At 42.3% G+C, this 13,458-nt stretch overlaps 1 protein-coding gene across 1 annotated transcript; it reads left to right on the top strand.

Moving 5' to 3' along the window:
* Positions 1–3,046: 3,046 nt before the first annotated feature.
* On the top strand, positions 3,047–13,253 carry cpe (carboxypeptidase E). The gene is made up of 9 exons (XM_028978021.1): positions 3,047–3,430; positions 7,252–7,448; positions 8,160–8,327; positions 8,413–8,530; positions 9,565–9,747; positions 11,336–11,475; positions 11,567–11,666; positions 11,952–12,070; positions 12,287–13,253. Exons 1-9 carry the CDS (start codon positions 3,163–3,165, stop codon positions 12,383–12,385), a joined length of 1,392 nt encoding a protein of 463 aa, XP_028833854.1. The 5' UTR covers positions 3,047–3,162; the 3' UTR covers positions 12,386–13,253.
* The last annotated feature ends 205 nt before the right edge of the window (positions 13,254–13,458 follow it).

The raw sequence follows: 13,458 nt of genomic DNA on the forward strand, positions 1-13,458 counted from the left end.
AATGATGTCTGATGTGGTGATCCACCATCACCACCACCCTGCCTTTGACCTCATGACAATATGGTGGTTGTGGGGTTCAGTGGAATTTCACCTCTTACATGTCTTCTAATCTTGAGAGAACCTTCGATCTAATTAGCCTTCACCCGATAATGATCACCCAATACTATTATATTGAGAATTTTAATAGTAGTAGTGAAAGTGAAGTGATTGTCATTGTGATACACTGCAGCACAGCACACGGTGCACACAATGAAATGTGTCACTTAATCTGTCACAGAACAACCTCCTGGATCCTAACCAGTCTGGCTTCAGAAAAGCTCATTCTACTGAGACGGCCCTTCTGGCTGTTACCGAGCAGCTACATGCGGCAAGATTGGCAAAACTGTCAACTGGGATTCAGGGCTCAGCATGGCAGTGGTTTGCTTCCTACTTTAATGAGCGATCTTACCAAGTGACTTGGAAAGGGAAAGGATCCACCTCTACCTCACGTAGACTCTCCACTGGTGTCCCTCAAGGCTCAGTGCTAGGTCCTCTCCTTTTCTCCCTCTACACGAGATCACTTGGTGAGGTAATTTCCTCACATGGGTTTTCCTACCAGTGCTATGCTGATGACACACAACTCATCTTCTCTTTTCCTCCTTCTGATCTACATGCTGCTTCCAAAATCTCTGCATGTCTAACTGACATCTCATCTTGGATGGCAGCCCATCACCTCAAACTCAATCCCACCAAAACTGAACTAATATTCATTCTAGCAGATTCTTCACCACATCAGGATCTTGCTATTTACCTGGACAACTCACAGCTCTCTCCTTCTACAACAGCCCGCAACCTGAGAGTAACAATAGACAACCAACTCTCCTTCTCGACTCACATCAGCAATCTTTCCTGCTCATGTAGATTCCTTCTATACAATATCAGACGAATCCGTCCTTATCTATCAACACAGGCCACCCAGATACTGGTTCAGTCCTTAGTAATCTCAAGACTAGATTACTGTAACTCCCTTCTAGCTGCTCTACCTCTATGAACCATCCAACCTCTGCAACTAATATAAAATGCAGCAGCACGACTGATCTTCAACCTCCCCAAATTCTCCCACACTACCCCTCTGCTACGTTCCCTCCACTGGCTCCCAGTAGCTGCACACATCAGATTCAAAATACTGATGTTTATATAAAAAAATATATATTCAGGTTCTAAAACCCATCCAGACGTCATCTCTTTCAGGGAAGACCCTGCATTTTTCAACAAGATAATGCCAGACCACATTCTGCATCAATCACAACATCATGGCTGCGTAGGAGAAGGATCCGGGTATTGAAATGGCCAGTCTGCAGTCCAGATCTTTCACCTATAGAGAACATTTGGCGCATCATAAAGAGGAAGGTGCGACAAAGAAGGCCCAAGACGATTGAACAGTTAGAGGCCTGTATTAGACAAGAATGGGAGAGCATTCCTATTTCTAAACTTGAAAAACTGGTCTCCTCAGTCCCCAGACATCTATTGAGTGTTGTAAGAAGAAGGGGAGATGCCACACAGTGGTGAAAATGGCCTTGGCCCTACTTTTTGGGGATTTGTTGACACCATGAAATTCTGAATCAATATATTTTTCCCTTAAAATGATACATTTTCTCAGTTTAAACTTTGATTTATGTTCTATTCTGAATAAAATATTAGAAGTTGGCACCTCCACATCATTGCATTCAGTTTTTATTCAAGATTTGTATAGTGTCCCAACTTTTTCAGTTACATAATAACATGGCTTCTTCAGCTAAGGATATTTAGTCTCTCAAACACTTCCTGTGCCTCTGTAAATGATGTTGAGCTGTGCTTTGTCCATTGAGCTGTGAGGAGCAGAAGATCACAGAAATGTGGTCATGTGAAAGAAAACCCACTAGCCTTAGCTACCATTTTAATACCTTTATCATAGTGATGAGTAGGTTCTCCTCTTACGGCAAAACCCACTGACCATTCGAGGCATGGACTCCCCTAGACCTCTGAACATCCTGTAGTATTTGGGACCAGGGTTTTATTTTGGAGTATGCTGTAATGCCAGTGGATTCCCTTATATTATAACACTGTATACAAATTAAATGATTTAAAGGTTGTTTATCTTGCCAACAGCAACACACAAAAAAATGAAGTGTTAGAAGAACTAATGAATGATCTCCTATAGTCAAAAGTCTACAGATGGAGTATATTGAACAGTCTCTTTCAACACACACATTTTGTCATTCTTTCCTGGAAAGAAGGAAAATCTGAAATGATTAGTTCAGATGAACCAATTTTTGATCATAGGCGTTCTTGTTAAATTCATTGCATGCAGATTAGATAAATAGTGGATTTGCACAGTACTGTGAATATATTTTGAAAAGCTGACTGGTTTGTCAGAGCATGAGACGCCGCACGATGTCCCAGGCTGCACATTACTTATTACTGTATGGCCTCTCGGGAACCGGCCTATCGCTAAATGGCCAATGGCTGACACGTAAAGTCCCCAAGCACCGCCCACCTACTCTGCATATTCCCGCTGGTCTCAGATCAGTGACGCTCAGGCCGTGGTGACCACGACTCGGTTCAGAACGCGGAAAATGGAATTTGATTTTATCCAACAAATCATTAGGTTTCGCTTTTATGGCGTGAATAAAAAGCAACAGACGCTTTAAATTATTTTTAATGTCATTGTCAATTCCAGCAGCATCGTTGATGAGCGCAATAATGAAACGTCTTCCTGACCTGTTTCATACGTATTTAACGACAGAACTTGACACTGCTACACCTCTCTAAATGAATTTGCATATAGTCAGCCAACTAAGGCAACGACAGTCTGCATTTTATATAAAGACCGCAATAATATGTAGAGATTTGTGTATATTAAGGGGCATAGTGACCAAAACGTTCTTAAACGACGATTGTGATTGGTCAGCATCAGTGAAGGCGTTCCGTCTGGCCACATTAAACTCAGGCATCTGTATCAAAAATGATCGCCAACAATCCCATAAAAATACGGAGAGAATCCATCCATCTCCGCGCCCTCCAGGCCACGCCTCTGCGGCGTCGGGAGCGCGCAGCGCCTGGGAAGAGGACGGGCAGGTAGCGCGGGCGTCGGGAGCGCGCATCATCGACAGAGACGCGCAGAGAGAAGAACCGACAGGCGACATGAGACGGGCCCGGCTGCTCCTCCTCTGCTGCGGCCTCGCCGCGCTGGCATCCGTCGGCGGTGCCGCGCCGGAGAGCCCCGGCGGCGGCGGCGGCGGCGGCGGAGTCTCGTTCGAGTACCACCGGTACGAGGAGCTGCGCAGGGCGCTGGTGTCCGTCTGGCTGCAGTGTCCGTCCATCACCCGCATCTACACCATCGGCGAGAGCTCCGAGGGCCGAGAGCTGCTGGTGCTGGAGATGTCCGACAACCCGGGAATGCACGAGCCAGGTCGGTCCGTTATTCAGGTGCGCGGTCGGTGCGCAGACGCCATTTTAGCGGCTCGCTGCTGACAGCATCCGCACGGGTTCCCATGAGCATCCACGTTTCGCTGCTTTACTGATTTCTTCTCTACATTTTCCTTCAATTGTAACGGGTCAGGTCAGGAGGAGCGTCATAGTGTGCGTGTGTGTGTGTGTGTGTGTGTGTGTGTGTGTGTGTGTAAAGACTGACTCACGGTGATGGAGCCTTTATTACCTCCAGACCAATCTGGCCAACCAGGGGAAGCACGACTGAAATGGAGGAAGGCAGAGCTTCCCATCTGGCGCCAGCGCCGTAGTTTATCATTCAGGGCGCCGAGAGGAGCTGGACTGTAAGGTGAGGCAGAAATAGTCGTTGCCGTGGTGACAGATCGGCTTAGGGCAGGGTGGGCAGGATGAAGCCTAAGCGCAGGGTGCCTTCTGGTCCATCTGTTCCTGCCGTGCAGCCACACACCCTCCACCCCTGCCTCCCTATGGCCATCCCAGCTGCAGTAGCCGAGAGTCTCCGGCATTTAAATGTGCCTCTTGAGAATCAGCCGGCATCGGGAATATTCAGGAGTCGTAGACGGACACGTCTTTAACGTGGAGATATTAAAATAGCATGACGGTGCTCGGTTTTTAGCTGAGTCTTCATTCATTCTTCTCTCAAAAAATGAACATCCGAGATTATGTTTCATATAGGAGTCAAATGGAATCGAATAGTTTAGATTTCACAGACAACGTGAGTGAAGAGCTTAGTTGATATTTCATATCAGAGAACGTTGTCTGTGAAGATCCGATTAAATGTTTTAAATAAAATGTTTCATAAAGGAATAAAATGTGCATGTCTATATTTCATGCTGGGGACAAATGTAAGCAAAAAAAGAGCCCGTTATGGTATTTCATGCCGGAGAATATGTGAGTGACGTGTTGTCCAGTTGATATTTCATATAGGAATAGTCTGGTGTAATAAGTCTGTTTGTTGAGGAACCCCATTCATTAATAATAACTCAGAGATGAATCCGTTCCCTCTCACACATGCACAAATGTGTTTAAATGAATGAGCCTGCCGTAGGCCACGGGTACGAAATCGTTGGGAGATTTAAGGGCTGATTCATGTACATTATCAAACGGAGACACTCCCAATACGGGAGCAATGTGCTTGTGGCGTCTGAACACATCTTATTTTCATGCACAACGAGATGAATATATTTAAATACACCCGGTACCATGTGACACGTGGGTCACAGCGTTTTACGCCACATCATCTCAGTAAGCGTGCTGGAAGAACTGCAATGTTCCCCTTTTCTTTCAGAACGCTCACAGTCATGTTTGCGAAACGTTGAGATAACGCCCTTTAGGCAGGGCAGAAAGTGCTTCTGATGTATAAAACAGACTGGTTTGACTGCTAGGGTCACACAGCCCTGTACTTAAAACTGCTGGTTAAAACTGCTGGTTTTGATCATAAAAATCCATACTATCGATACCAAGCTGGTTTCAGTATTGGATCGATATTTTCGCTCTTCTATTTCTGTAGCACATTCCAAATGAACCTCACACATCAACGCGACATAGTGATGTCACAGTGCCTCCCAGCAGCTCAGTACCCAAGACAAACACCCACCGAACCCTCTCCCCTTGAAAATATCACGGCCCCACAGGGGACACACTTTTCAGTTTAATTTTCCAGTCACATTTAGTTTTTATAAACTGTATCAGCACCGCCGACACCAACCTCAATTTTAATTGGTATCGTATCGAAAAGGAAATCAGTGGTATCACACATCCCTAATTTGAACCCAGCAACTATTGGAAAAGTAAAGCAATATACATTTTCTCCAGCGTGTTCACTGAGAGAGTCTGCATGGGGCATCACATCATCTCCCTGTCCCTCTTTCCCACACGTCACATGGTCTTAAATATTCATAATAGCAACATTCAGTCATGTAAAAGGAATGCAGATTAATACCCGATTTAATCATTGGCAGCCCAATAAATACAATCTTCTTTGGACATTCCTGATCACCATGAAAACAGGATGCCCCTGATCACCCATCAGGGACATAGTCGATGTCAGTTGGCTGTTCTTTGTTAGGTTAGGTTTAGCAAAAAAATCATTTAATAATGAAAGGATTTATTCGTTTATTGTAGAGCATTATGGCAAATATGTCATTTTGCACCATAAGAGTTTTTATCTCTTCAAATGATACGGGTTAACAAGTAACCGGACAGATTTACTCCTGGTGGACCTGTGTTTTCGCATGCGATCTCAGACAGAAAAAACCACCAGGTGTGTTTGTCCGGATTCGAGCTCACATTAACATGTTTGTCTTTGGAGCAGGTCAGATTTCCCATCGTGCATCAGGGGGAAATGCATTTTGCCTAATGCAGAGTGTGTATAGATCACCGAACCCAGGTCAATCTGTGTCATGCCATTATTCTTGATTGTTTGTCCAGGATATACTTAATATTTACACTCACACAACATCCTCTTCTATATAATATTAATGAAATATTATTATATTACATAAAATCTAATATTCTAATAATTATTTCATGCATTGCTATTATAATTTTTCCTTTTTGTCAGGACATTTGTTCTCCACCAGGATGTAAATACTGGCTTTTAGTCTTATGTAAGAGAATTTATTTGTGAGATTATTTCCTACTGCCCTCCCTCTGTTTATTTGATGAGTGATGAAAGAAGTAGCATAATCTAGTACTGGATTCATGCGTTAAGGTTTTCTTTTTATGTTTGTGTGAAAAGATTTGTGTGTGTGTGTGTGTGTATTTCTCAGGAACTTACAGTGATTATTGATTATTATACACATCATCCACAGAATTTAAAGTATCATACATCATCGCTGCTTTAGGAAATGTTTCCCCTTTCTTCCTCTGTCATTATGTCCATTCTTTTCGTCTTCACAGAGACATTTATTGTATGTATAATAGTATAATAAAAAGGTAACATCTGTTTTATAAACAATTTTTTATATGAAACAATATACATTTATATAGAGGATGAATGTCATTGTTATATTAAGCTTCTAGTGATTTCCTTTCCTTTGGTGGAATAATTTTACAACATAATTGAAAAGAATGGATGGATTTTTATCAATTTCCACGTGCTTCTCCAGATGAGGGTAGCACAGGAAGCAGGCTGAACTGGTCAGACCAGACATCCCTCACCCCAGCAACGCTCTCCAGCCAGTTCCCAAGACAACCGAGAAATACAATCTCTCCAGTGGTTCTTGGGCGTTCCCCTGGTTTTTCGCCCAGTGGGACATGCCTGAAAGAGACACAGTGGCACCCTCTCAGGGGACATCCTTGTGACATGCCCAGACATCCAAAGTTGGCTCCCGTTCTCTCCTCCCCGGCCCTCCTAGATTACTGAGCTCATACGGTCAGTGAGAGCAGCTCCAGCATCGTATCTGGGATCTTGTTCTGTCAGTCATTGCCCACGGTTCATGGACGGAGACACAGGTTGACTGGTAGATCGTGTGCCATGTTTTTACATTTAGCGCTGTGCTCAGGTTCGTCACAAGGATCCAATAAATAACTCATGAGTAACGAATCTCAGCTCTTCAATGAACCAAATCATTTGTGGCCTAATGACACCATCTCTAAATTGAAAACTCTGTCAAATAAATCTCTTAAATATTAAATATCATAAAAATAATACTGTGGACGCAAGGACAGATTAGAAAGCAAAAAAAACTTTCTTGTGGGGCCTATAACTCTTTAATATAGTGTTGTTCAAAATGGTAAACATTGTTTATTATTATAATTATGATGGGAATTTGTGTGTTGCAGGAGAGCCGGAGTTTAAGTACATCGGGAATATGCACGGCAACGAGGCAGTTGGACGCGAGCTGCTGGTTTATTTGGCACAATACTTGTGTAATGAATACCAGCAGGGCAATGACAGCATCATCAACCTGGTCCACTCAACACGTATCCACATCATGCCCTCCATGAATCCCGACGGCTTTGAAAAAGCGGCTTCGCAGGTCAAAAATACTCACTTTGCATACACAGTTATTCCTAATCACACACACCATTTACATACACACCCTTACCTATTCAGAGTCAGCAATTCAACATGGAAACGGAACATGTAGGAATTCCACGCTGACATGGAGAAGGCATGTAATCACCAAAATCCACAAACTCCCACAAAGCCAGAGCTGGGATTCAGGGATAAAATAAAGTCATGTATAAACCAGTCAGGTATTTTTCAATAGCATCATAGTTTTAAATATTTTTATGTGGGGACATCATGCTGTTTTCTTCCAAAAATAAAATCTGTTGTTGTTGATGGATATGATACAGAGCAGGACCCGATTCATTGTGGTCAGAAATGTACTTCATGACAGTCGTTGTAATTTTGGGTTTTCTGTGATTTCTTCTTGAACTTGACTGCCTGACTGTAGACAGTGACACTGATGTTCCAGCAGTTTCCAGTTCATGACAGTCTTGGACCTTGGTGGCTCCTGGGTTTCATCTCAGCTAAAAATAAACCCCACTAGTGTTCATAGACAGCAGCATAAAAATACATCAGAAGTCAAAAAATACTCCAAAAAATTGTATGTTTAGGTACATTATCAAATGGCATCAAATCATTTAGCGTATTATTAATATGATATACATACAAACACATTTGAAATTGCATTACCTATGCCATTATTAATGTGTGTGTGTGTGTGTGTGTGTGTTTGTAGCCAGGAGAGATGAAGGACTGGTTTGTAGGACGCAGTAATGCTCAGGGCATTGACCTGAACCGCAACTTCCCTGATCTCGACCGCATCGTCTACATGAACGAGCGAGATGGGGGTCCGAACAACCACCTGCTGAAAAACATGAAAAAAGCTGTGGATGATAACAGCAAGGTGACAATCAGAACAACAAGGGAGATCATTTGAACATTATGTATTAATGTGTGATTGTGGTTGTGTGTGTGTGTGTGTTCCTCAGCTGGCTCCTGAGACCAAGGCTGTTATCCACTGGATCATGGACATCCCCTTTGTCTTATCAGCAAATCTTCATGGAGGAGATGTTGTGGCCAATTACCCATATGATGAGACACGCAGTGGTACGCACACACATTCATGAAAACAGTGATGAAACAGATGAACGAGGTGGGAATAAGTGTGTGAAAATTATTTTTTCACTCTTTACCACAGGTAAAGCAATTTCTGGAAAATCAGGGAATATCAATATATGTCAGGTCATTTTCAGAAAGAGAAAGTTAGGGAATTTGATCATTTGGGTGCAAAGTCAGGGAATTATCAGGAATTTATGTGTCTTTCTTCCCAGTGAGTGTTCTTGTTTTGCTCAAAATGTGCAACATTCTAGAACGCTTAATCTTAAAAAGTTTATGTCTACATGGGGCATTAGTGGATCAGGAAGCGGACCCGTAATCAGAAGGTTGCCGGTTCGAATCCCGAACTGCCAAGGTGCCACTGAGGTCCCCTTGAGCAAAGCACCATCCCCACACTCTGCTCCCCAGGCGCCTGTCATGGCTGCCCACCGCTCACCAAGGGTGATGGTTAAAAGCAGAGGACACATTTCGTTGTGTCACCGTGTGCTGTGCTGCAGTGTTTTACATTCACTTCACATGTCCTTACACATTTGCTAAATTACCAAACATGCCAGGCAAGTTTACCTTGTAAGATATATGGCTGGAAAATGAAGAATTTAAGGACCGGCTCACCCAAAGTGTTAAAGAGGATGTGAGAGATGGAGTCAAGGTTTCGGTTTGCTCCATTCAACACGCCAAGCTGACTCCATTCAACAACAAAGACGTACATTCAGTTATGAATTCAATATAAATGCCCTTTTATTCTTAGCACCCAAATGTTATATTGCACCTTTACGGGAGGACATGGAAGTCATGGATAAGTCAGGGAATTTAAAGTCTGACTTAGAGTGCGAACCCTGTAACAATGTGAAGCATTTTTATTTTGTACAAGATGGAACAACCCCATGATGAGAGGACTGTACATTTTGCTTAGAGATGACTTTTGCACGAGCAGAGAAAGTAACAAAATAACAGTGCTGTTAGAAAAGGAATTTATGATAGACGATAGAATAAAAATACTTAAGGTATGTGAATTTCTCTCTCAGGATCGACTCATGAGTACAGTGCCAGTCCGGACGATGTTGTCTTTAAGAGCTTGGCTCGGGCGTACTCAAGTCTCAACCCAGTCATGTCGGACCCTGACCGTCCTCCCTGCAGGAAGAATGATGATGACTCCAGCTTTAAGGAAGGCATCACCAACGGTGGCGCCTGGTACAGCGTTCCTGGAGGTACAGATGTTCCACTTAGGACATATGTGACAGCCAGTGGTGTAGTCTTTAGGGGTCCAAGCAGGGAACCTGCTAAGACCCTTTTCGTATATATCATTATTTTGACCTGTCAGTATGACAGACCATTTATTATTATTTTACTATTTATCAAGCTTATTGCTAACTTGCACAACCAACTTTTGGAAAACTAATCAGCAGTTTTTCAGCCCATCTACATAAAATAGGTCTCATTTGAACAATTTGCATGCTTTAAAGGTCCCATGACATGTTTTTTTTTTTTTGCTTTTATATTGGTCCTTATACTGTACCTGTAATACTGTACCCAAAGTTTAGCCTTGGTGCAGATTTACAGCCCCTTTTAGCCAGACATTTTAGCCAGAGATTTCCCCAGGATGCGCCATTTCAGTGTCTGTAGCTTTAAATGTTAATGAGAAGGAGAGAGGTGGGATGAGGAGGAGAACGGCCTATAGAAGTTGAGGGGGCACTCGTGGAACTGACATCTAGCAGGTAAGCAAGTTATCAGACTAGTTATCAGAAGGTCGCCGGTTTCGAATCCCCGGGGCGTTCCCCGGCCGCCAGTCATGGCTGCCCACCACTTCTCACTAAAGGTGAGGGGTTAAATGCAGAGGACACATTTCGTGCTGTGTTTCACAATGACAATCACTTCACTATCAACACCATTCACCAACCACAATATTGGGCACAGACAGGAAGTCGTATCAGCAAATTAACTCACAGTTTGTTGAGGGGAACTAAAAAAAATACATTTGCTCTCATTTTTACATCCAATCACAGAGCAACTGCATTGCTTTGCACATTTGCAAGCCATGACGGTTGGTGGAGTTCCTTTTTTAGGGGAATTTCACAAAGTGAAAGTTTCATGTCATGGCACCTTTAAATTTAACAGTAATGACTCATGAATGCTGGGGTCTGTGGTCACATCATCAAACATGGCAGTAATCCTGGTTATCCCGTCACTGTCAGATTAAGACCGCACAGTTCAATTTGGCCACGTGGTGGTGCTATAGCACTCCATCAAACATTTTAATTGTGTTTTGTCTATAATTTATTATAGACAAAATAATGGGTCTAGTCATACAGCATATTTATAAATGTGTACTTTATTGTTCTAACTAGTTTCAGCTGTACATAATTTGCATAAATAGAAAATAGTTTTTGAAATTGTTCTGAAACTGGTGAATCAGTCCCAACTCAATTACTTATTAATATATGTATGCAATGCATGCAATGCAAGATTATCTTCAATTCTGCAAACATCAGGCTCTGGTGCTACAGCAGGAAATAATTTTTTTTCAGATATACAGTACAGGTCAAACGTTTGGACACACCTTCTCATTCAGTGTGTTTTCTTTATTTTCATGACATTGGTACATTCTCACCGAAGGCATACAAAAATAATAAAATAAAGAAAAAACAATGAATTAGAAGGTGTGTCCAAACTTTTGGCCTGTACTGTAGCTCTGTGCCGGCCTGTGTAGATCAAAGTGTTCTAGCTTCGGCGCTAAACCACGTTAATTGCTGTTTAGATATTTCTTAGATTATATGTATCTGTCTTTTTGTGTTATAGGCATGCAGGACTTCAACTACCTGAGCAGTAACTGTTATGAAATCACACTGGAGCTGAGCTGTGACAAGTTCCCCCCAGAAGACACCCTCAAACAGTACTGGGATCAGAACAGAAACTCTTTGGTCAGCTACATCGAGCAGGTGAGGAGGACCTCAGGTCAGATCTGAGCTTAGGGGTGTTGTAGTGTGAGTGTAGCAAGGTGTCTCTTACTTGCATACGTGTCTGTTGCAGGTTCATCGTGGAGTGTCTGGATTTGTTAGGGACCTCCAAGGAAATCCCATTTCTAATGCTTCAATATCTGTGGAAGGCATCGATCATGACATTACAACAGGTAAACACACACACACACACACACACACAGTCACAGAAATTCAACTAGCATCCCATTCTGCTGCAAATTATGAAGTTTGCTTTTCTGCTGCTCTGTGGACCTGGCATGCATGAGTGAAGAATCATGATTCAAGAGGACTTTATTAACCCTCCATGATACATTTTGCATTTATGCTTGCGGTGTGATGCAGATCATATACAATGTAATAACACATAAGGTTCTTGTGTTGTATACAGTGTTGCACTATAATCCTTTAATCCTGTCTCTCTGTGTCACCCCCTTCAGCTAAGGATGGTGATTACTGGCGTCTTCTGGCCCCTGGGAACTACAAGATCTCAGCTTCTGCCTCAGGATACCTCACTGTCATTAAGAAAGTGGCCGTGGCCTATAGCCCTGCAACCCGGGTAAATACACGCACACTCATGCATACAGACATACTCACACACATATCTCTCCAAATGCCTCATTAATGCCAGAACCACCATTTCAGAGCTGGTACAGCTGCCATATTTTGACCCTAGCTTTTTAAAAAGGTGTGGATAACCTTTGCCAGCCAGGTGGTTTTAGTTAGATTCTGATTTCATGGGATTTGGTTGGTAACGTGTGTGCTCCTCCCTCAGCTGGACTTTGAGCTGGAGTCTATGGAGGAGAGGAAAGAAGAGGAGAAGGAGGAGCTGATGGACTGGTGGAAGATGATGTCAGAGACTCTGAATTTCTAACTGACTGTGACACGATCGGTTGCAGCTCATGGGTGTAAAATATTCTGTCTTGTGTATGTCTATTCACTTGATGTAAAGAATGTAGTGCTCGTGTTGATTTGGCTTTTCGATGTTTTTCTTTGAATTAGTAGTATATTATTGCAATGGATATAATCTGCCCATGTTGTTTTTGTGTGAAAACTCGATTTTCTTCACATTCCGAAGTAGGTTTTGACATATGCACACACACACACACACACACACACACACGCACACACACGCACAGAGACAGTGGGTGGAACAAGTTGTGTTCTTCCTCATTCATATGAGGTTCCTCTGTGATGTTGTCACCATATCCATACATAATCATATTTGTGTTGAATGTATGTGACTAGAATCAAATTATACTCACATATATATATATATATATATATACACACACAGAATCACATACAATTTCATCTTTATTATTAATATTTACAATACAGATTTTTTGTCAGATTTACTTAGTATTAATGTACATACTTAGTATTAATGTACATGTATAATTTTGTGTTTAGAAATTTCTATCAAATTTAAGCACAGAAATAAATACATCATATTGACATCATAGTTCAAATGATCAAACAAATGCATCATATGGTGCAATTTATTCCAAATAAACATACATTTAAGACATTACCACACCTTCATCATACAGGAAAGTGTTCACAGATGGCAGCACATGAACCGCTCTTTCTCATTACAAGTCCCCCCAGTTCTGAAATCGTCAGAAACTGGTTATGATTCACTTTTGTCTTTTCAGCAGCAGGAATTTCCCAAAACGTAACTGTGTAATCCCGGTAATTTTTGCCATTTCGAGAAGTAATAAACTCTCTTGTCATTCTGGGTTGCTGTGTCATTGTGTCTTTCACCTCGAAATGCGAAAGGTTCAGTTGTCCAGAGAGTTGTGGACGTTATTTATGTCCACAGAGCTGGAAGAGAAACAACTGACGGCCTGATGCAGGTAGGGATGCGGATGGAATTGTCCTTGAACGAGTGTCATCCAGAATAAAAGGTCAATGCGTATGAGGGGAAATATTAAGTAATATTGA

The sequence above is a fragment of the Denticeps clupeoides genome, chromosome 4, assembly GCF_900700375.1.
Source record: "Denticeps clupeoides chromosome 4, fDenClu1.1, whole genome shotgun sequence".
NCBI classification, from domain to species: Eukaryota; Metazoa; Chordata; class Actinopteri; order Clupeiformes; family Denticipitidae; genus Denticeps; species Denticeps clupeoides.

What these genes read in the sequence shown, in the direction of transcription:
- cpe (XM_028978021.1), top strand. Translation starts at nt 3,163, where the DNA reads ATGAGACGGGCCCGGCTGCTCCTCCTCTGCTGCGGCCTCGCCGCGCTG. An exon ending in TTGAAAAAGCGGCTTCGCAG is followed by an intron (nt 7,449 to 8,159) that starts GTCAAAAATACT and finishes GTGTGTTTGTAG; the next exon opens with CCAGGAGAGATGAAGGACTG. An exon ending in CTGTGGATGATAACAGCAAG is followed by an intron (nt 8,328 to 8,412) that starts GTGACAATCAGA and finishes TGTGTTCCTCAG; the next exon opens with CTGGCTCCTGAGACCAAGGC.